The sequence below is a fragment of the Glossina fuscipes genome, unplaced genomic scaffold (genome assembly GCF_014805625.2).
Source record: "Glossina fuscipes isolate IAEA_lab_2018 unplaced genomic scaffold, Yale_Gfus_2 257, whole genome shotgun sequence".
NCBI classification, from domain to species: domain Eukaryota; kingdom Metazoa; phylum Arthropoda; class Insecta; order Diptera; family Glossinidae; genus Glossina; species Glossina fuscipes.
The window spans coordinates 893,691-918,342 of NW_023998600.1; the positions used below are offsets into that span (position 1 = coordinate 893,691).

General features: G+C 34.0%; 2 protein-coding genes and 1 pseudogene across 2 annotated transcripts in view; 1 reads left to right on the plus strand and 2 right to left on the minus strand.

The window, feature by feature from the left end:
• The window catches only part of LOC119642729 (mitochondrial glutamate carrier 1-like), a 15,776-nt gene extending 5,349 nt beyond the window's left edge, over nt 1–10,427 (plus strand). Inside the window, exons 3-5 of the mRNA XM_038041997.1 lie at nt 7,562–7,696; nt 7,774–8,400; nt 9,383–10,427. Coding sequence (XP_037897925.1) covers nt 7,562–7,696; nt 7,774–8,400; nt 9,383–9,533 — 913 coding nt within the window. The 3' untranslated portion in view covers nt 9,534–10,427. The remainder of the gene's footprint in view (nt 1–7,561; nt 7,697–7,773; nt 8,401–9,382) is intronic.
• Nucleotides 10,428–14,326: 3,899 nt separating this feature from the next.
• Nucleotides 14,327–19,326, minus strand: LOC119642731. The gene is made up of 5 exons (XM_038041998.1): nt 19,092–19,326; nt 18,975–19,035; nt 18,803–18,889; nt 18,577–18,730; nt 14,327–15,354 (listed from the first exon to the last, which is right to left on the minus strand). The coding sequence occupies exons 1-5, from the start codon at nt 19,151–19,153 to the stop codon at nt 14,561–14,563; spliced, it is 1,158 nt and encodes a 385-aa protein (XP_037897926.1). The 5' UTR covers nt 19,154–19,326; the 3' UTR covers nt 14,327–14,560.
• Nucleotides 19,327–20,548: 1,222 nt separating this feature from the next.
• On the minus strand, nt 20,549–22,301 carry LOC119642738 (annotated as a pseudogene).
• Between the last annotated feature and the right edge of the window lie 2,351 nt (nt 22,302–24,652).

Genomic DNA, 24,652 nt, shown 5'->3' on the forward strand with positions numbered 1-24,652 from the left:
GGAGCCGCCTATATTCGTTCCGCGCTAGCCATAAATGAATTTTGCACTTTGAGAGCTACAGTTGTATTCATCGACAATTATTAATGTTGCAGTTTGTATATATATATAAACATAGACATAAACATTCTGCAGTTGTTTTTTAAGAAAATTTGAAATAATACGCGGTTTAAAAACTAATGAACTCAACGCAGTCTATGCACAAGCAATGCCCGACAATGAAAATCGAATAAATCTAATATGCAAAATGTCTTGTAGTATTTGAAATCGAGGATCTCGTAGGTCGTGAAAGCATTTGTTCGATAGTGAAACCGAGTAAGCTTCAAATGCAATGCGTCCCGAAACATTTGTTTTGATCAGTGCTAAAATTAAGTTCGGCATAGTAATGTTGGTCGGATTCATTTCTAACTACTTTTTATGTTGCGGCAGAGAAGCACACCCTTTCCTTCGTCTTTTAGAACAGAAAATATTGTGTACGAATATATCCTTGGAATGTCGACACAGGTTTCAACTTCGAATCTATATTTAGCTTACTTAGGAAGTAAGAGGACTTGTAATGAATATTGAAGCATCATATCTGGCAGAGTTGTTAACTGTGAGAACGATTATTGGCAAAAATAAAAATAAAACTAGACGACAACATGACGAAATAAGATAACTATCGTAGCAAACTGATGCGCAACATCTTGAGAATGGAAACCAGGACAAAAATTATAATTTATTTCGAAGAACACAACCTAAACGCAAAGAATTAAATTATTGATTAGATTGCAAAGAGAAAAGGATAAGGCGAAACAAAAGAAATCATCGCATTTAAGTAATCCGTTCAATATTTCGTCGTTAATAGTGTATCGTGGTATATACAACCTTGAAAACGATCAGGTTGTACTTGCAAGTTATACCACTCCAAATGGGAAACCTGGAGCTGTATTATTGGGAAAAGCTCAAAAAAGCGCATCTCTCGCGGGCATGGGGGCTGCAATAGCATTATACAGACGGGCAGAGGAACATGCTTAAATCGTTCAGCCGTAAATTGCTGGTTCGCCAGTGTTCCAAAATGCCGCAACGTTGGCCTATAAGCAATAATTAAACACATGCTTTTGAAATAACCACGTTATCGACTAAGGGTGACGCGTCATGTATTGAAGATCATCGGAGAGCCCCGCAGCTGCCCTTTACACAAATCTTATACTGTCCGAAGTCAGCCTGCGTGAGGAGGACACATTTAACGCTCCACAAGTCGTCAATCGCTTTTCCCCCTATTTTGAAAGATTTTCTGTTAATTCTTTTCATATATTCATACAAGTGCTTGAAATATAATATATAATCTTGTATATATAAATGTATGAAAAAAAATATGCATTCATCTTCCCTTGTACGCCTTCTGAATAGTTTTATACAATTTTTATAGGCGTGGCATTCGATTTTCCCCTATTTTGAAAAATTTTCTGTTAATTCTTTCCATATATTCATAAGAACGACTTTTATTCAACAGTCGAAAATATTTATAGGAAAGTGCGATAACGGTACTTTATATTCTTACATAGTTTATGTGGCTGTTACAAACGACATAGAAGCAGAGAAAGCAATAGAATTTTTTATTCATCCCGTATTTCGAATACGAAAATGTGTTGGTGCGTGCTATTTAGGGTACTTAAAGTGATTGAGAAACAACTGACCAATTTTTCTGGGCGTGTTTATCAAAACTGGGAATCTTATATTAATGAGAATATTTTACCACCTGGGTTGATGGTCGTACCAAATCGTTGTGTATCGCATATGCCACCTGGCAATACAAAGATAAATTTAATAGCAAAAATATGTTTTTTTTCGAATACGCGCATTTAAACGGTGAAAGTTAACGTTTACCGAATTTTTTAGTATATGCAATTTAAATAACACATCGGTCAATAATTTCCGGGACACAGAGGTGTCGATTGTGTGTAAAATGATTTTAGAAAATATATTAATCTTACGAAAATCTCATGTTGTTTTGTTCGCTTTTTTTTTGGCCTCCATGTGTTGATTACCTCTACTACGTATGTAGCCTTTTGAAAGGGAAAAGTACGATTCAAGCACGGCAATGGCTTAAAAGGAAAGCTCTTCTCTTGGCTCGTATTGGCTGGAGTTCGACGTAGTGCTCTCACCCACGTTATTCTCCAGATTTGACTCCCACTAACTGTTCTCTGTTTGCAAACATCAAAGGGGAAAAAATCAGACTAAATAAATGAAATGATTGCGAAGGCAAATTTTAAAGCTCAAACAACAAGCCGTTCTTTAGAGAAGATATTGATATATCAGGGAAGTGTTGAACTGATTCTATAACTCTTCAGGGATTACACGTTTATGAATTAATCAGTGAATTGAATTTTGCAAAAAAAAAAAGAACAAACTTCTTCTTACCTAATCCCGGAATTTATTGACCGATTTATTGCGTATATATACATAGATGTACATATTATTTCTATTTTAATTAACACTAATTTTATGACTTGGCTGGTAACCAAAAATTTTTGTTAATCCAAAACTACAATCAAGAAGCAAAAAATACAATCACCTGGGACGAATCTTGCATACCCAACATCTCATATCAACGACATAATCCACATTAGTTCGTTTTCCTCAAATTTTTTTCAGTCTTGCGAATTCCAGTATAGGAAGACAAAAAGCACACACACATTTAGGCACACGGCTAAAACCGAAGTTCATGAATTTCATACGGATCGTTAATGCAGAGACTTTAAGGCATGTAGGTAACTGATAGAAGCGAAAGGAGAAACTCAATATACCCCACAATGATCGATAGTGTATATGAGAATAGTTCTCTTTCAATACAATACCAATTGATTCATACATTGAACACATTTTCTTGACGCTATTAATGCGACCAAACGTTAGAGTTTTGCACGTCTCTTATTCTCTGTCATTAACACCCTGATGAATACTATGTTGACGTTTTGTATTTAAGAAATTTGTTAATGGGTTATAGGTTAAAATTAATGAAATTGTTTCACGTAAATTGTGAAAAAATTAAATAAAAGGCATAATAGCATTTGCCCTAACAAAATTCTTTATTTATTTTCATAATAAAAAATTAAAAATGTAGACTTTGTTGTCGTGTGAACGGCTGTTTTCATGACGAGTTTTATAGAGACAAGATCCAAATTTGGTGTACCTAATTTTTGTCCCATAATATTTAAAAATGCAACTTTTCGCCGCAGGAGTAGCGGACTAGGTAAGAGCCGCGACTAACAAGTCAGTATTCGCCGTTTCTAATTGTAGTGTAGCAGAGTTTAGTTTGCTCGTAGGTATGCTGAGTGTTCAGTCGGTGAACGCATAAGACTTACCGATTGGGCACAAGGATTCACTAGGCTTCGTCCGCCTCCCTGTATCATTCCTCTTCACCGCTTCGTCTTCTTTCTGGCCATCACCGTGTTACATCAATAGGGGACATCCCCCGAATGAATGGCCATCAAAAAAGACTTACTTCTCGTAGATGCCGCTTTATCAGAGGGGATCCAAAAGTTACACATTTATTTTAGTCGTTGAAAAAAGAATGATTCGAAACTAGCAACAATCTTACGTCTGATTGTATAAAAAAAATATTAAGTAATGACTTAAACAGTGTGATAGAAAAACATGAAGGCAATGTAACGTCTCCAGCATTAATTCAGTGTGCGTCTGGAAAGATTTGAAAAAGTAAGGATGATAATTCAATGGCGTAAAACGCGGACAATAGGCGCTTCAATAATTTTATACGATCCGACATGGTTTAATCAATTCACAATTTCACATCGATCAAGTATACATATACTTTATAGGGCCTTTGAAGGTTCTTTTTGGGTGTTGCATACATTATGGAAAGAAACAAGATGGGTACACCTGTGGTTGGTAGAAAAAGAAAAAAAAAATCATGTACACATCTAGCACAGAGACACACCCAAAACCGGCGTAAGTTGTTGTTAAAGATGAACCCCCAAGCCATTGCAACAATGAAGAAGCTTGGCAACCGGTAAAAGTGAAGAAATATGTAGTCCGATTTTCGAATCCCACGAAGATATCGAGATTAGAAGAAAATCTAGGTACGACATAGGCAAAGCACGGGTATTTAGAAGAGTTGATTTGATAGTTCTTAATGAATCCGACATTGAGATTCAACTATAGATATCATTAAGGTTTTTGCAGAGGGCGCTAAAAGGATTGGAAATGCTCGTAATTGTATCTACATTAACTAAGCTTTAAGAAAGTAAAATTCCTCGAGAAACGGTTCGGAAGATTGGAATTTATCTCTTGATCGATAGCCCCATTTATTAATTTAATTGAGAAGGAAACACTAAGGATATATCTACGTTCTTCAAATGACGGCAAGGCTAGCACAACCAATCTATTCATAAGAAGGCAAAGAGTCAAGGGTATCCCGGCCCAAATCCCGAAAGGCAAAGAGCAGTAATTGCCTTTGAACTGATTCTAGTGAATCTACATAGCCCCTGTAGGAGGGGAACCACGCAACAGACGCATATTCAACTATTAGTCTCACTAAGCTCATATATAGCCGCTTTGTAACCTAAGGGTCGTCAAAGTCCTTATAAAATCAAGCACTGACTTGCTACCTATGTTCGAACAAAATCTCTGAATCCACAGAACGAATCTACATCGGTAACGAATAGAGAGAGCCCGCCTTGAGAATGAAAACTTCTTATATTTTTTTAAATTGAATTTCACAAAATATAAATAGCACTATGTAATCAAGTTGTCTGAATCAGATTGAAAAAGGTATGAGTGCGATTGCAAGGAAAGAGAAGAAAATAGGTTAACATCAAAATATGGCTGGACTTAATCGCCCAAGGGAGATAATTGATAATTGAAGATAAACTGAAAGGCTTGTTAATGGCTGTCTGAAGGCACACCTTACGTGACACGAAATTGATCAGAGATGATGGAATTAGAAGAAGAGCATTAAACGATCTATTATATTATGGGGACGAGAGCCTACCCATTCCAATAAGAGAATATATACAAAGAGAAGTCAGATGCCTAGAGTTTAATGATCAATAATCAAACAAGTCAAACGCTTTATTAAAATCGCTTCGTTCAAACAATTTAGATAAAACACTCAATTTGGCAATACGTTTATAGTTCGCGACCAGATGTCTGCTTCCAGCACCTTAGCACCAAGGGCAAACACCCGTTTTCAAAGAACTCCTCGGAACATTATTTGAGCATATATGATGGAATGTCGTCAGGCCCAGGCGCATAACTATATTAAAGTGATCTTAATACGTCTCTATCTGAAATGACTAAATACGAAATCGCGATCGAGTTCGTGTTTTGATATGGATAATTACCAGTTAAAACGGAACCGACATTAAAAACATTTCGACGGAAGTATTCGGGAAAGAGATTCGAAGTTTCAATGTCACCGAAGGATTCGGAGCCATTAAGAGAGTTAGAGAGCGGATATAGGGGCACTCTTCCTTTAGAGTTGACAAATTTATAAAAGTATTTAAAATTACTAAGAAGCAAGGATTTTTGCGATAATTGTCATGGTTGAGGTAATTGACTCTACGTTTCACCGAAGGATGAACGAAATAGTCGTAAGCAGATTTACTTTTCCTATATTTTAGATTTGGTTTTCGTATTTTTATAGCGTTCAATTACTTAAACCATATCGGGCAAATGCTTTGAAGGAGCGGTTGCCTGATCGCAAAAGATGCAGAAATAGCTAGGTTTAGGACATTACAAAACGGGGAAACGGGTTTCCATATTCCCAGCAATAAAATTATCGTACTGTGAGAAAGATGAGTTTGAAGCAGTGAATTCATTAAAATCGTATTATAATATTTGAGCACGAGGCATTTAACATGTTAGTGTTATTGAAATGGTCATCCTGCTCGTAATGAAGGGCAAACAAATTGCTGGCTGATACGAATTGTCAGGAAAACAAACAGATGGGGCTATTACAATTAGGAGTGCGATTGATTGTATTGAAGTAAGTTTGGGCCAAGAATTCATTAAAAGGTACACTAGCTCTCTCAGTTGTTAAACTGGGGACCACGTAGTTTGAAGTATTGCTAGAATATTGAGTGACTTGCGGTGAATTAAAGCCAAAACCCAACACTATGATCATTTCAGTAGATTTCGATACTGCGGCCACACTACAAATCAGAGCAACATGTTTCTTCTAAGTGGAAAGTTATCCGCCTGAGTGACCGGGTAGGCAAGAGTCTCGACTAGCAACTCAATGGTCGTGGGTTCAAATCTCAAGTGCGGTAGAGTTTTAATTTAATAAAGCCGAAAGACTTAGATGCTAGTGCTTTTAAGACTTTTAGTCTTAGAATTTATTCTCTGGCTAAATTTCTAATAATAATAATAATAATATTTATAGCCAACTTTCACACAAGTGGTAATAAATTCGAAGTCGAGAAAAGTTGGAAATTCAAATGAATATGACGGAAAGGCAACTGATATGGCACCAACTGTACGATCTAATCGATCTTTCATGAAAACATGGGAAGTGTTGGGGAAAAGTTCCGACGAATTGTGAACCGGCTTAAGCAAGTTTTCAATAAAAGCGAAGGAGGCGAACACAGTGCTCACTGAATTTAGTTACGTCGACCGAATTTTTAAATTAAGACCCCGAACATTTTGATAAATGATAGTTGCTGAGGAAACATTCAGTTTTTTACAAGGGAAAGAACTGTAGAATTAGTGTTGCGAAGCCTATCTCGCTATCTTATATGCCAAAACGACATTTTGTCAGGATTTTATGATGAAAATTCACGATAGTAGTTTGACGTAAAAATTAAGTGGACCAAATTTGAACTACATAGGTCTATTTCTTATACCCCACTTCATATAAGATTTCTCATGAAGAGTAAGCGATAAAAATGGGTCCATAGCAGCAAAAAAATGGACTGTAGTGAATTTAGATCAGATACGTCTGTATTTTACACCCAAACATATATGGGTGCTATTTTGAATAGCAAGCCCTTATATGGAGTGAAAGTGCAATTTATAGTTTTTTATGACGGGAAGTGAAAAATAATACAATTTTTAGGGAGAGAATTAAGTTTGCTCAATCGATGCGACAGATGAACAGTTTACCTTTACGTGAAAATAATGCGCAAATTTATCACCAAAACGGGTAAGTAAATGTACTAGACGAAACGGTATAAGGTACCCAATGGCCGACCCTGCCCGATAATGTCTATATGTAAAATTGACGAAACCCAAGTTTCTATGCGAACATGGATTTCCTATTTCACATCTAAGCAATCTGAATAAATGGAAAATCCCAAGTACGCATTGATCCATAAATTGATTGGTCTAATGGTAATGAAAAAAATATTTAATATTTAATATCACTTAGTAAAGGTAACAAAGTATTGAACACAGTGAAAGACAAACTTGTTTTGTCGCCGTCTCTTGTTAATGGTCATAATTATTCTATTGTGGCTTTCAACTGAGTTAAAGCAAAACTTTTTTTAATAAATTATTTATGATTATTATCCTTTTAAGCTTATGTCGTGTTTTTCAATTGTTGCTTTCGTTTGTTGCATTTTAGCTTAGTTCCAAAAATAGTCAATGGCGGTATTGCTGGTATTATCGGTGTATCATGTGTCTTTCCTTTGGATTTGGTGAAAACTCGTTTACAAAATCAACAAATAGGACCAAATGGCGAGAAAATGTATAAAAACATGTACGTACGTCTTAATGCATTTGTTTATAAATTTTCGAATTTTTATTTAGGCAAAATTTTTTTGTTTTTCGTATTAGGTTTGATTGCTTCCGAAAGACATATCGAGCTGAAGGTTATTTTGGCATGTATCGCGGTTCGGCTGTAAATATTTTATTAATTACACCCGAGAAAGCGATTAAATTAACCGCTAACGATTACTTCCGGCATAAGTTTACGACTTCAGATGGCAAACTTCCAATCAGTAGTCAAATGCTTGCTGGCGGTTTAGCTGGTGCTTTTCAAATTATTGTTACCACTCCTATGGAGTTATTAAAAATTCAAATGCAAGACGCTGGACGTGTTGCGGCCCAAGCTAAACTAGCTGGTAAAGTTGTCGAAAAGGCCTCAGCTACAAAAATAGCCCAACAATTGCTTAGGGAGAAGGGTATTATTGGTTTATACAAGGGTATCGGAGCAACTGGTTTGCGAGATGTTACATTTTCGATTGTCTACTTTCCCATGTTTGCCATGTGTAACGAATTGGGACCACGGCGTAAAGATAGTTCTGGCGAAGCAGTATTTTGGTGGTCATTTTTATCAGGCTTAGCGTCCGGTTCATTTGCAGCGCTATTTGTCAATCCTTTGGATGTGATAAAAACACGCTTGCAAGCTCTTAAAAAAGCGGATGGTGAAAAGGAGTTCAAGGGCATCACTGATTGTATAACGTAAGTTTTAAATAATTTCATACCCCGCACGCTATTTTTGCTTGATATCCATCATCATAGGATAGAGAGGCGAACTATTGCTGCGCTTGTTTTCTAACAGTTCAAGTTATCAAAGTCCGATTCGCCTTTGATCGCGGCAACTTGAAATGTGCTAGCGTTGAGCACGATAGCAAAAAAGATAACTATATAGAAACGCCTGAGTAGTTCATAAAAAAATTGAAATCAATTTAGACTCTCATTAAAATTTACTTTCCTATAAGGCAAAGAATTTCGTCGTGTGAATATTATAATATATTGGCTTTTCACTGAAAACACGAACCTATGCACGAACCAACGCTTATCGCAACGACAAAGCTCCGTTTTGACTCACTGAGCGCTATTATTGATGCATGGCATCTCAGAGTTTCCGATGAAATTATATTATATTCTTGATATTTGATTATTTCGTGTTTTAACACAGACCTATATGCGGATCAATGCTTATCGCAACGACAAAGCTCCCTTTTGACTCACTGAGCGCTATTATTGATGCATGGCATCTCAGAGTCTCCGATGAAATTCTATTATATTCTTGATATTTGATTATACCGTGTTATCGAATTCATCCTGTCGGCATCGATGGGTTATTTTCTTTCTACGAAGCAAGGCTAGATCGGTCCTGTTTTGTTGCTTTTGAGAAAAAATCAACGAGATCTGATTTTAAAACAGATGATGCAGCGCGACGCAGTTATAGCAGAGCGATGAAGTTATATGTAGTAAAATTCGACGATTTGCTAATTTCTTCCGTCTGTGACGATTTGTGCCGATAACGCTGACAAAATAACCGCCATCACTTCTTTGTGAATATAGCAATCTGACTAGATCGCGATATAATGCGCTGTAATTCATTTTTGCCCGTGTATGACTACAGCGAACATATTAAAAGTACTTTTAAATTTAAATGATAAAATCACTTATTTGTTTTTTGTTTTAAAATTTTCAGAAAAACTATGAAATACGAAGGTCCCACCGCTTTCTTTAAAGGAGGTTTGTGTCGTATGATAGTTATTGCTCCATTATTTGGCATAGCACAGATGGTTTACTTTTTGGGAGTGGCTGAAACGTTAATGGGCATCAAGACAAACCAGTACTAAAGCAAGTGATAAAAGATTTCCAGCATTTTCTATCTACTCTTTCAAAAGATTCTTTCCTTCTTCTTCTTCGTAAAGTGAAGTGTGTACGTAATTGTAGAAACTCTTGCCTAAGATAATTATTGATAAATTCAAATTAGTTTAAGTTCTATAGTTGCTATCAAGAGACAAACTTTGCAAATTTTTTAGTGATATTATAATAAAATAGTTTTCCGAGCCATAGCGCGCAACTTTTGCCATAATATCTAAAGGAGTATTTAAAGTTTCCAAAATAGTCTTTCTTTTTTTTTTTTGCCTCTTCCAATTTAAACTAAACTCTGTATGTATGTATTTTTAAATAATTTAAACAAAAGAAAAAAAAAAAACAAAACCGAAGGAAATGCCTAAAATAATAAGTTGAAAAAGTCACAAATTTTATAAACCCAAAATTGTTAATCTTCTCCCTCAGTTTACAAATAATGCTACACACTAGTAAATGAAAGTTATTCTAAAAATTTCTGCAAGTGCGTAGACGGAAGTGACATTTGAACAAGGCGGAGCATTTTTTATTCAATTCTTCAAGTGAACCTTATCGATGCCTTCGATTAAGACACCGAATCCAACGGTAATAGTCTAGTAATAATGACTAAAAGCTTCGGATAAGATTCGAATAAAGATTGAATTGAACCAAAATGTATCTTCCAGTTCGTATATTTTTGAGAAATTACAAAAACATCAAATATTTTATATGTATATGTAATGTTTTTGTGAGAACCACTTAAGTTCATATTTCATTTAACTAATCATTTTTATATTTGTAAACATGTATCGAAGCATTGCTGCCAAAAATTATGGCCATTTTTCTTCTTTTTTTTTTTTTTCAATGATTTACGAAACAATTAATGATAAACAAAAAAACAATTATTGATTACATGATCAAATGAAGGAATTTATTATTGTAAAATATACATATTGAAAACGAAGAGAAGAATCATGCAAAAGACAATAAAACCAAACGTAAAAACATGAAATGCTTACTAAAAGAATTTAGAATGAAAAAGAATTAAAACAAAAACAAATTGCCTCTCACTCTCACTTCCTAATGTAATAAATTGTTATCTATACATATGACATTGTTTTTCCATACATTGTCAATCCAAGTGCATATATATATATATATATACATATTGCTTGATACTATTTACACAAATGGGAAAAAACAAAACACTTATGCGTAGAAATTAGAAAAATGTAGCTCTATCTGTTGCTGTGTGTTTCAAAAAAGCCTATTATCAATGTTTATATAAGCCTTTGATTATGAAAGTGAGCCAAGTCGTATTGACATTTTTCAAAAATTTGCTTTTAATTAATTTAAGTGCATTAGTATTGTATATAATCGAAGAAAATATTTTTAAATTTCTTTACCCTTCAATGGCAAAAACTTTTTTAAAATGGCTGTGAATGAATATTTTATGCAAACGATTATAATGAACGGCGATTTTCTCAAAAGCAATTGTATATGTTTCTAAAAGTAGATAAAAGTTAAGTATAATGTATTGCATAGAAGATAAGAGAAAAAAATCCATTTATATTTTGTAACTTTTATAACAAAGAAACTAAATTTTACGGTTATTAACGTTCTTCTCCTTTATTTTTCTACTCATATATTTCTAATACGAAGACAAAACTGTAGGGTGTACATAATGTTCATAAATTATTAAAAACATAAATGTTATTTGTACGAAAATCGAATTGGAATCTTACTGCATGCAAAACTGCTAAACAAAAGCTGGTGGCGTGTTGATAAAGCTAAACAAAATGCCTATCTGCCCACATGAGTATGGAACTTATGAGCAGATACATCTCTACGATACTTGTAGATTTTACCGCATATGTTGCACGTTGTAGACAAGTTACGTTGAAACGACTTTCCATTATGTGTCGTTTTGTGTAATTATATTTTTGAATCTGTGTTTTCAAGGAAAACGATCTGAAGCGATCTACATAATCCGAAGAATTTGATCTAAAAGGTTGATTGATTTTGAGAATCGCTTTATTTACAGCATTTCCCTCAAGTATTAAATTGTGCATTATTCGCCAATTATGTCAAAAGTTATTCTCTTAACAATCTTGCAATGACTTACGGACCCCCATTTTCAACTAAAGCATATATTATACGCTTCGCAGAGTTGCAAAAAATTCGCTGCACAGAACATGATCTTGTTTCTGAAAAAATGTATTTTATTATCTGTGTTTTGATAAATATTTGTCTTGTTCTTTCCCCATGACATGTACACCGCTTTTTGTAAAGTGATAACCGGCCGAATTAATTTTTACTAGTAATGCTTATCAGTGAGCTGCTTTTCCAAAGTACTTTATAACAATATATATAGATCCACTCAGGTGAAGACATTAAACGAATGCGGATTTAGTTGATGTGTGCGCGTATGTGCGTATGAACAAAAATGTAGAGCCATTTTCAGAGATCAGAATATTCTTCTTTGTCTGCACGGTGTCATCATCATTTGAAGAAGGATCACGCTTCTCAGCTTTCGTAGCGAGTTATTTGACAGTGGTTAGGGTGTAAGACGTAAACACTTACGAAGGTCCCTAAACTTTTTAACCGAATGCAAGTGCGCATAATAAACTAAATTGTAATACTCGCTATTTGGCGTCAAGCGAATGTATGTCCCACAATCTGAACTATCCAGCAAACAAAATATTTTAAATATGTCGGGAGTTTTTAAAAATTTTTAAGCCTTTTTTCTTTTTTTTTTTGTACAGAAACGATTAAGAAAACTGTATTCAAAAAAAAAAAACGAAAATCATTGAAAAAACGATTCACTGACATTACAATATAAGGACGAATGCTTTTACCGATTTCGTGCTGATTGCAGTATCAGCCTGCGTGTCAATGTTATTGACAAAATTTTAAGTAGCCTGCTCCATTTTTCTGATTACGAGTACATTTGTCACAGCAATTAACAGGCAAATGGACAGACGGACTGACAAAAACATCTAGAACAGTTCAGACGTGGTACCGATCAATAATGTTGATGTAGAATGCATACAGTCTTTGAAGCTTCTACAACTTTGAAAATGTGTGGCCGATTTTCTCCATTTTTGTGCAGGCGCCGCAGAATGACCTATAGAATATAAAAGCAAATTTTTATCGTTGTGGCTGTTGTAAGTAACGAGCAAAAAAGAAAAAAAATTTTCTTATTTTTGGAAAAGTAGTCTTAGATTACGTAATACCGTGGCCCGGTTCTTTGACCGATTTAGTTCGATTTGAATGCGTACAAGGACATTTGTTTGAGCTACGTTTGAAGCTGATAACTTCCGTTTTGCGACCAGGCAAAAGTTTGCCGCAAACACGGCATAGAAAAATGGACAGACGGAATATATATACTTCATGGGACTTCCGAACAGTGAAATATTTTTCTTATATAAACCAATTTTGCAAATATTAGGAGTGCAAAGGGTTAATAAAAAAAAATGTTAGTTATTCGAATGCCGGAATAATAATGTATGCACCTTATCTCACAATATTTACTAAGTTACATATCAAAGGTTTTCTTATTTCAAAACAAGAAGCTTCTACTGCGGTTTGTGCAATTTTTGGATAACAAGGATAAGTTTGTGTAACGGCCACTTTGTAAACGTCTGCTTACAGGAATAAAATATACGCCGCCTGCTTATTATTATTATTGCTATTATTATTGCAAAGGATTTGTGAACTATCTTAGCTCACTTGCCGTCACTAAGCATCTCTCCTAGTTAACGCTAGCTGCCTTGACTGCTTATCACCATTACCTTCCCTTATCTGCTTACAATCAATTATTCCACACTGTTATCGCCAATTTTTCAGCTATGACTAATCGTCTTGGAGAAAAAGCAAAATGACTCCTTTCAAAGACTAAACGGTTGAGTCGGCATTTCATTTACACTTTCATTTTTCTTCAAATGGAAAACAAAAGGAATAAACTTACGAATGATAGTAATGGGCGAGAATGTGATTGAGATAATTGAAAGTGAAATTCCTTTTATTTATTTTTTAACTTTTAAGTCTTGACTTAGATCACTTTCATAGTCAGAAAAAAAAAAAAACATATATATGAGTTAATGTGTATGTACGTAATTTATTATAATCAAAATTTTGGAAATTTAAATTGAATGTTTAAGTTTCTTTCTTTCTTGGATCTTATTTATTAATATACATAACTACGTTTATGTTAAAACATTGAAAAAAAAAATTAATTATGTCAATTGGAAAGAAAGAAGATGCCATCAAAAAGAGAAATGAAAAAAAAAAAAATGTAATTGAAATAAATTATAATGCAATACAAACCGTGCATTCCAATCAATTATGATATTAAACAAGTTGTCGTTGTGTTACTTGAAATACATATATATATATACATATATATATTTTTATTCTAAGTGTCTTCTTAAATATTGAATAACGTTCAAGCCACTACTACCAAGACTTTTAGTCTATAAAAAAAAAAAAAAAAAAAAAAAAAAGTATACATATAAATGTGATATATATAATGCCGGAATTTCTTTACGCATTTTCCTCTTCTGTTTCTTAACCCAAAATACTTTTTTGTTTGATTTTTTAATCGGTATCACAATTAAACTGATACAAAATGAATATATTATATATTCGCTTTTGAGCGAATACGGATACTTACCACTTCAAGTCAGTATAATATAGTTAGAGTGCAAGCTATCTTGGTAATTGTACCAATTAACCCATGAGTACGATTTGCACAAAAAAACCATTCATCTTCATTCCAATATATATCTACAAGTACTTTTTTTTTTTTTGATTATTTCGAGCAAATCGTATCATGAATTTATAAATTCGACTTGAGCCAAATACTTGCTGCTCTCTATATTAGCTTTTAAGATCGTAAAGTATTTCAGAGTTTACGATCGGAATTTCGTAAAGCCTCCAATTAGTCCATATATATTTGCATATATACCTTATATCAAAGTGGTAGGTATAAAACTGATAAAACTGATATGACATTTTAAGACAAACAATTTTATATAACATCTGCTTGACGATTCGTAGGTACTGCATTGCCATCTAAATCCCTTGTATTATCACCTGACATGTTATTATAACGATTACGTTGTAGACGTAATAATATTTTACGATACCATTCCATAAGAATGGCTCTACGATATGACATTATGCCAAATTGCAACGATATAAAGCAAAGCCATGATATGAAATTGAGTTGCTCCCAACGTAATAATAGCACCATCATAGATACCACATACGTTCGTAAACAATCACCGTGAATAAGATTTGAACTGGAAGAGAATTTTGTAATACATAAACCAGTATAACCGTGAACAGCAGCAGCTATAAAAAATATTGATATCGCCACAATAATCCAATGATTACTTTGTAATTGTTTGCTTATGTCCATGAAATCATCGAAAACACCTCTTGAATTATCATTGAATGGTATTATAGCTGGCTGATAATTCATGCCTACCCCCCACAATGCTGTAGTCAGCAAACCAAATATTCCACGCCAACCAATCGCTTGCATAAGTGGTATATTAATGGCTTTGATATACTTTTCCTCGTAAACCATCCGAATACCTTCAAAGGCACCGGCGCATATTATCATCAATTCAGCGGATAAAACCGCATTAAAATCAATGTGACTTAAGGAATTTTGATCGTAACGAATTCGTTGCAAATCATTTATAATAATAAAGAACACAGTCAACGCAATGGACAACATAGCACTCCAGTGACGCGCTGTTAAAGTTGTATTAAATTGTATGCCACTGGCAAAGGCCACAAAAATAATGCAAGAGCCTGTTAAAAAGAAAAAAAATAGAATTCAATAATAATAATAACAATAATGATAATAATAATAATTCAGCAATAAATTCATTCAAACTGCGGCGATTTCATGCAATTCGCGATAGTTGTACCGACCGGACGAACGTTATTGAAAAGCGTTTGATTTGGATCAATTTTTCGAAAACTTCCCTTATTTTGAAATGTCGTTACATGAATGATTTTAGGGCGATGTACGGTATTTTATGGCGGGCCGCGGTCAATTATACTTATTTTTTTACTTATTTTATTTTTAAATTATTTGAATTATTTAGTTTTTGTCGCTACATCATTGAACCGATCACAACTTTTGTTAAAATTGATTTATGGTCGTCATAATTATATTAGTAAAGACGAGCAGACCGATTAATATTCAACCGGCATTTCTTTCTTGTCAACAATACAAAAGTTTTATTATTATTTGACGAAATTTGGTATAATGATGTCCTTTGACGCAAGCATTGAAAATGGTTTGGATCGGTTCACTATTTCGTTATCTGGAAAAAAATACGATTTTCAAAATTTCTGGACAAAACTCGCCCCGTAGTAGTATTTGAATATTCCAAATTGGTATGGCTTGAACCCTCTTTCATATAACCGTTCCTAGGGAAACTGAAACTTTATACAGTAAAAGGATGCACTTTTGTACCCGTCATCAAACGATGAAGAGTGTACTCAATTTATCGATGACCCGAAGGAAGCTTCAGAGACCTCACAAAGTATACGTATTCATGATCAGCATCCCATTCCGAATCGATTTAACTATGTCCGTCTGCGAGATGTCCATTGTAAACATTCCTTTGGCGGCGAAAATGCAGCTATCGACTTCAAATTTGGCAGGAACATTAAAAGTTCTTGCACACAAGTTGGTATTGAAAGTGGGCCATATCGGCCGAAGGGCACATCAACAGTACCACGTAAACTAAGAACACCCCTGTTTTCCAAGAGGAATAAAAAATTAATTTTGTGCTTACTGCTCATAAACTGTAGCAGATAAATATACAAAAATTTGAACACATATCGCTTAGGCAATAATGGTGCAGTACCACCAGCCTAAATGTTTTTTGGCATCTCTGGACTTCAGAAAAACATAAGCCTTTGCCGTTAAATTAATTCCAACAAATATCATATTTCAAATTTCAGATGCTTAGCAACCTTTTGACGAGAATGTCTGCTTCTTTCCAATTGACCTTCATCAAGATGTGAAAACAAATTTCCTCTCCCACTTGTAGGGGTTGCAAGGCCTTCAAAACAACAATATCATTAGAGTAAGGAAATGTTACCTGAGCATTCGGTAAACAACTATGATTGCTTTGCAGCAAATAAAGTCCAGAACCTTGATTGTTTAAGAATTCACCAGCAACTGTTGAACAATTTAAGGAGTAAAGGAAAAAATTTGCCGGTCAGAAAGCTATTTTCGAATATCTCTCTCTATATTTTATTAGTTTTAATTTTTCAATAACCTTTTGATTAACTACGCTACACTAAGCTTTATTTAATCAATTTATATTGATGAGGACAGAAATCTTTTGTGTATGTAAATTAAATATTGACCGGTTGTAAATAAGAAAACATTATATATGTAAAAAAAAACTTTTCTAGAAACGCTGTAATAGACTTGAAAATACGTGCATTTTGGCACATAATCACTGTAAGTGTCACCCATCATATTTTTCTGCAACCGCCACATCCTAACAAAAGAGCTACGTATATATCCTCTTGCAAAAGTACTTTGGCGCTTGATTTAAATTATTATATAAAATATTAATTTCGTTTAGATTAAAACAGAGAATTTATTATATTTTCGATAGTAACGATTTTAAAGATTAATAATAATAATAATAATATGCGAGTACTAGTTCATTACAAACGACTCCGGCCTGCGGAATTTGCGATACTTTTTAGATTTTGCAATTCGCTCAGTCCTAAGCTTTTTTTTCTGTTCAATCGACACTTTATCTTGCAAAATGCTGATGAAACATTTGAATTTTTTTTTTCTGATCTTTTCTTGCATATAGAACAGAGACAAACACAATCCGAAAATTTCTTGTGTGTTTCTTTACATATTTGATAGTAGGGACATTTTTATTATTCATGTATATAAACACGTTTATAAACAACATGTATAAAATAATTTCCATGTCGGGGATATTTTCATGGCCGAGGATATTTACGAATACATTCAAATGTGAAATATCAGACAAAGATAGAGAATAGAAGCAAGAAGTTCGACCGAAAGAAAGACTATAAATTTACACTTTACTGAAGCCTTTTTAGGCAAAAAACGAAAATTTTGGCTTCTTTAACTTAGGACCATGCTACACCCTGCTTTTTGGGTCAAAAAAAATTTTTTTCATTTGGGACGATGGTACTCCTTACTTTGACAGTGTTCCACGTTAAAACGTTATGTTTCTTTGCAAAGAAGAGGTTTCTTGACTGGCGAAAATGGCTGCTTGTCTGAAATGCGCTTAAAAGCCGATACAATATTTCGATGAAATGACTTAGAATAAGCGAATATGTGCCGAAGAGGTATTAAAAGAATATTTTGATAAAAAATCCAATTGCATTGACAATATTGATCAACATTCTAAACATTCTAAAGACGGACTCGAGGAGAAAAAACAATGCCGCTGCACCTGCTTACTAATAGGACAGGTATAGCAAGCATTTGTGTAAACGTTTTGCAAAAACCTAAGCAATAAAGTACTCGCGAAGCAATTAATTATGAAGCAACAAATTTTTACCTTTTGTGCAAACAGCACAAAATGCCAATACTGAATAACATTTTATAAATTGTAACATTGTACGTTTATATTGACGAAAGAATATTTTATTAACAATTAATAATTTGTTCCATCGAGCTAAGATTCCGACATGATAGCAACATTATTTTCGTTTTCAATACCTTTATAACAAATATAAGCTTCAAAGACCCCATAACGTGCTTGGCCAGTTTCAAATGTAGAATGCATCTAAATATGTCCGTCTGTCCACATGTCTGCCGTCCTACGCAACTGAATAGAAAAAATCAACCGCGCGTCCGCCATACTGTACACCATGAAAATGTAGTTCCTTTGCTTTTTTCGTCTTCATGAGCATGACGATGATGGTTACAAAAGATTCGGTCACGACCGAATATAATTTTTTTGCTTGTTTCTTTTTATGATAAGAATTTTTATGTATACTTTGTTTACTCACTTCTTATCATTTGAAAACTTGATGCGTAGGTCAGGTAAAGTCCATTGAAAAGTAGTATGGAGGCAATACCATGTAAAAATGCCGGATAAAACATTTTACTAGGACGAAAATCTTGATCACCATTAGTAAAAAAGTTTACAATTTCAGAACCATCCTGTGCAAAAAACACATATAAATGTTCTCAATAATCATAATGATTCCGTTGCCACAATGAATATATACATACACCACGACGTCGCAAAAAGCAATACATGCACTTAAATATCACATAACAAACCAGCTCTCCGGCAAACATAATCATCGTTAGGAATACCTAAAATTGATAAAGATAAAAGACATTGGTAAAAAGTATGTTTCATTTCATATACGATAACTTGGGAAAACCAATTGCGATTTACCGGATGTTGAAAAAAACGTAATTTGCCGTCATTGCATTCAGCCTCCAGTGTATTTGTCCATCTTAAAAAGAAGATTTGTAAATATATATGTATTTGCTTTAAATAATATAAACTCACTTAATTAGAAGTACGTTGGCAGTGCCCGATAAAAGAAACAAAAACACCAAAATGTGATGCATTTTACAAAATAAACATTTACTGAAACATTAACTAATTAAATTATGAATAATTTTTCTTTGTTCTTTTTTTCCACAGGCACAAGTAACAAATTCTTCTAATATAATATTTTCTTAGTTTTTGTCGTTTAACTTTTCTATACACACTGCGAGAAAGTTTACTGCGAAAAGTAATGACATATGTAAAATAATTCGTTGAAGATACAAATAATCAAAATATTATCGATAAATGTAATAATATCGTTACTCAAAATTAAGTGTGCCAAAGAAGGGTTTCCTATTACTTTTACAGCAAGTATTGGGGGACTTTTGCCGACGGCTTTGCAGATTAGCAAAAGTATTAAAAAAAAATTTAATAATAATTCATACAAACTAATGAAGAAATATTTGCCCTTTTTATGAAAGATTTACAACGATTTGGAAATGAAATTTCTCGCGTTGGTATCTTTTTTACTCTTTGTGCTCTTCTTAAATCTGAATAATTTTTCACTTTTCAATTTCACTTTTGATGTACATTTAACAGATTTCCTGAGTGATAAAGCTCTTTTGACAGATTTCCTGGGTTGTAAAGCTCTTTTAACAGATTTATTAGGTTGTAAAGCTGGCGGCTTTGCTTGCCTACCTTTAGGCCGTTCTGCAAATTAGCTAAACATTTCGAAAGTTACCTGATAGAGAGCATACAAGCGTAAAACTTTCCTATCGGACACAAGATGGCCATACCGTATTTATTATTGTCACTTTAGTTAACAAGGAAAACATTTGGAATTTCTTTTACTGAGAATTTTAAGAGGAGGAACTTTTTCTAAAAAGGTGTATATGAAAATAAAAGTTTTAAAGCATTTATAATTTTTTTTATTTTCGATACGAAAAATAGCTGATGAATCATTGGCAATCATTGTCAACATGACTTTATATATTATTATTATTATTATTATTTTAATTTTAGACTAATGAATTGAATTCTTAGACTAAAAAAAGAGACATTGAGCACTAGCAACACAGGCTATCGACTTTATATACAAACAAGTAATTCTTTATTAATTAAATAAAAAATATATGACAAAGTACGAGCGAGCGCGTGTGCTAGGTACAAGAGCTTTGCAAATAGCTATGTGCGCTCCAATAATGGTTGAATTGGAAGGCGAGACAGATCCCTTGCAAATTGCTATGAAAGAACTCAAGCAAAAGAAAATTCCCATCATTATTAGGCGATTTCTTTCCGATCACTCAATAGTGGATCATTGATAAGAACGTTCTGTGTAATATTAAATTTTAACCTGATTAAAAGTAAATATTTTTAGATAAAAATCTACTACTTTATTAATTTTACATAACAATAATCGAAATTATACTAAACCTAGAAAAAACTAATACAGACTTTGTCTTTGTATACAAAGACTAGCTCCAGACGTAGCCATGTGCTTTATCATAGCACACACGTTCTAAAAGTGCAACCGATTGTTGAACTGTTTGACACATACTTTCGACAACACGTGTTCCTAAACCACAATCTGAAAGATTTTCTTGCCCAAAAGCTTGAGAAGCAGCTTCATCCCTTGCACTCTTCTCGCCCGTCGAGCACTGAAAGTCTCTTTCATTTCCCCCAAAAGGTGACAAGTGTAAGTTAAAAACGAGGGCAGAATTACACCTTTTACTTCTACACTGTAGTGATCTATCCCGTCCATAGTTAGTTTGCTTGATCGTGTATTCAAGTGTTGCATGGTTGCTTTGGGAAACGCTATTGGGGCTAATAAAGTAGGTGGGACGCCCGCCAGGCGATCTACTGTCCCTATCGTGCTTTTAGCATTTAACAGAAAACTAAAGAATCCTTGACTTTAGCTGACTAGACGTTTCGTCCTTCCTTAAAGGCATTGAAAATTCTATACCTTCTTGTCGTAAAGATCGACGCAAACCGGATGTGGTAGGAGACATAAAAGCAAGCATTTCGGCTCTTCCTCCTACACCTCGAGCTGCTCGAAATAAAATAGCGAAAGTGTTCCCACATAGATAAAAGTAAGCACACTGCCTGGCTCGTAACCATTGAAACAGGCCTCTAAAGCTATAATTCCAATCTTCGGATAAGGCGTTACGTTCCTTTTCCTTTCCTTTTCTCCTAACGTAATTCCCGTATTTTCCCGACTGTTGCGAGGAAACAATGTCATCCATGGTATGTGGGGATGTTGCCAGTAATAGGTAGCTTGATTGAACCGGGTCGCAGGCGATAAATCCAAACCTTTGCCTTTTTCGGTGGATAGCAATTCATTGCGGCAAAAGAAACGGACTCGCGTTTTTAAACTCCAATCCATCGGTAAATGTTTGGGAATTTTTTGGTCATCTAAATTGACATCTTCATCATCCGCAATGGACCGAGTCGACGTGGACTTCCGCAGTAGCTCGGAAAATGCCGTAGGATCAACTGGTTGTAAGACTAATTTTGTAGGAGGGGCGGGTGGTTGTTTCTCTTACAATAGCCTCTTTTTCAGCAGATGTGGATGCATTTTCGGCTTTTACTAGAAAATCGTCGCAATCAGTGCCAATGTCTGTTTTATACTTTTTGGCATTTTCAACCGATTTGGAAAAGGCAATGATGTCATGAATAATACATTAACTTAGTTTCACTTATTTATTTGACAAACTTTGCAAATGGATTCTTTCTTTTTTGAACAATTGTTGCCTCTAGCAGAATGGCTTTATCAGTTTCGATATTCGTTTCGACTTCGTTGTTATTTCCGTTATGACTAATACGGGCCGCTAATTACTTTTTTTCTGTTTCAATCTTTGTAGACGTAGCCGCTATAAGAGACATAATATCTCACGTTTTGGAAACTAATAGTTAGTTTTCCCATATATCGTACATAACTCATCTGATTTTTTCCAACTTAAAGGTAAGGAGTTTTCCGTAGTCGATAATTTGCATGGATTTTTTCGTAAATTCCCAATACGCTTACGCACTTTTTCATGACTTAATATGACACTTTCCATGCAATCAATTCCTCATCTTTACTGTCTTTACTGGGTAAAATTTTGCTCTCAATATTGTCAATACCATTGATCGGTTGTACGAAAGCATTTCTTCAGAAGCAATTGTGTCAATTCGCTGAACCAATTCAATGAAGTCGCATTCATCATTAGGATCATAATAATCAAACATGTCCGTATAGTAACGATTATAAGAAGGGCAAGAGCAAAATGTTCGAAACTACGACAACAAATTTCGAATAAATGTTTCCGGTATTGTAGATTTTTACTGACTATCCGAAGCTGATTATACACAAAGGCCATTAAACACAATTATAAGGAAGAGCGCGTAACAAATGGACGAGCTATGTAAAGCATTCAAAACTTTTCATAATATTCGCATATTATTTGTAATTCAAAAATATTTTTTTATTTATTTTATTTTATTTATTTATTTAAATAAACTTTCTTTCTCTTCTGCTTTTAGAGTTTTGTACTTTTTCTGATCATTTACGTAAAGAAAAAATTTTGAAAAACATTATAAACAAAATTTATGTCGATAAATAAATAAATTGCACAGGTTTTACGACATTCTATTTTCTCTTCTTCCTTCTTTTTTTTCGTTGCTCTACAACGTTTATTGTGTTAGGGTATATTAAGTTTACGTGGTTATATGCAACATCCAGAAGGGTGTGGGATAAATCCAATCTTTAATTATGCCAGAAATCCTGTTCAATCGCTTTCGGCATCGATTTAAGTTCCGCTCGTTTGTCCGTCTGTCCGTCAGTCCGTTTGTCCATTTGTCAGTCTGTCCGTAAACCAGATTTACAGCGACAACCACAGGCTAATGACAACAAGAAATCACTCTACATGAATGCAAAAAATGTTCCGCAAAAATGACATCAAAAAAGTTTTAAGAGATTTATGAAATATACATTTCTAAGAACTTAATTGTGTGTGTGCTTAAGAAGCAAAACGTTTTGTTCACATTAACATCGGGAAAGATGCGCGTACAATTCTTGCTAATAACTTACTCTATAAATTTTTCTCTTTTATATATTGATTCTTTCCAAATTTTTTTAATAAAATGCATTCTTTTAATAGAACATTTATTATTTAATTTCATCAAAAATTTGAAAAAAATTATTCAAATTTTGTCATATTGCAATACAATATTTTCTATTAATCGCAAATCAATGAAATTAAACAATTATTAAAATTAATTAAGACAACATTTTCGATTATAAGAATTTTCTTTGCCTTTGTTCTTTGTTAAGACTGTAAAGTCTTAACTCCTTTTGAGCAACACATCAATGGGGTCGATAGCCCAAAGCACATTATGATCAATTTCCTTAGAGAAAAATAATTCAAAATAACTATGCAGGATGGGTGGTTGAACGAGGAACACTTATTGGGTATAGTTTAAAAAAGCTAGGAACCATGAACGAAATAATGCTTGCGAACGATTCACTTTCTTGTAAGATACTGGGATAATACAGCCTTTTCCTCACCAACCAAACTGATGGTATAAAAAAATGAATTTGAATTCTTTTAAATTATTTAATAATAATGATTATTTTTGTTACGGATCTAAAGAACCAGATATTCTCCTCTTATGTATTATATACAGCAGAAACAGATAAATAGAGGTAAAGAGCTTTCTTGCTATGGTAGCGTTTATTTACATGAATTTCAATCACACATGCCACATGCAACAGAGGCAAGTTCGATGAAGCTTGACACCAGGGTTGCGATACTTCTCCTCCTTGTCCTCTTCTAGCGTAGATTTTGAAAAAAAAATGCGTAGTAGAAAAAGTTATTGTTCAATTCGCATCTGGATTCTGGGATACTTGACGTTGATGACACGAGTATATTCGTGTTCGCGAAATACATCAATTTAAATTAAAAAAGTTTTCGGGATACCGTATTCGTATGCATATAATTGACAATGCAAATATTAAAGAATAATCTGTAGAAATGTTGTCTGATAACACCAACTGGTGAATTTGGATGTCGCATATATCATCGGACGAATAGGATTGAGTTAGAACTGCAAACGAAAGTAGAAAGCAAAAGGATGGAAAGTTTCAACAATTTTAACATACCTTTAAGTAACTACCTAGGAAATGTTTACGATATTCCATTGGCACGATAGGTTTAAGTACAAAAGCATCACGCCCACAGCAAATCGCTCATTCATTCAGATGGGGCGCCTGATAACCAAATTCTTTACAAGCCGACTCTTTGTTTAAACGTACTGTAAATGGTTTAGACAACACTTTCGTTCTTAATCTTTCCTCCAAATACCACTCAGCTTTCGCTGAATCCAAGCCACATAAAAGTTCGCAATTTGGCGCTTGAAGACGGCAAGTGTCATTGCCAGAAAATAAAGATCCTCGTGCCAAATAAAGAAAGGAAAGCAGCTGTAAAATGTATAGAATTAAAGCGTGCCAATTGTAAAATATATAGAAATAAAGCGTGTCAGCTGAATTAAAAAGGAAAATCTAAAAGATTTATTATACTCAATGATTACTATTGGACAAT

Bases quoted from the DNA above. Each gene is read 5' to 3' on its own strand.
- LOC119642731 (XM_038041998.1), bottom strand. From the start codon at position 19,153: ATGCATCACATTTTGGTGTTTTTGTTTCTTTTATCGGGCACTGCCAAC. The intron at 18,890-18,974 runs GTAAATCGCAAT...TATCAATTTTAG, and splicing joins TACGTTTTTTTCAACATCCG to GTATTCCTAACGATGATTAT. The intron at 15,355-18,576 runs GTGAGTAAACAA...TCTTTTTAACAG, and splicing joins AAGTTTTCAAATGATAAGAA to GCTCTTGCATTATTTTTGTG.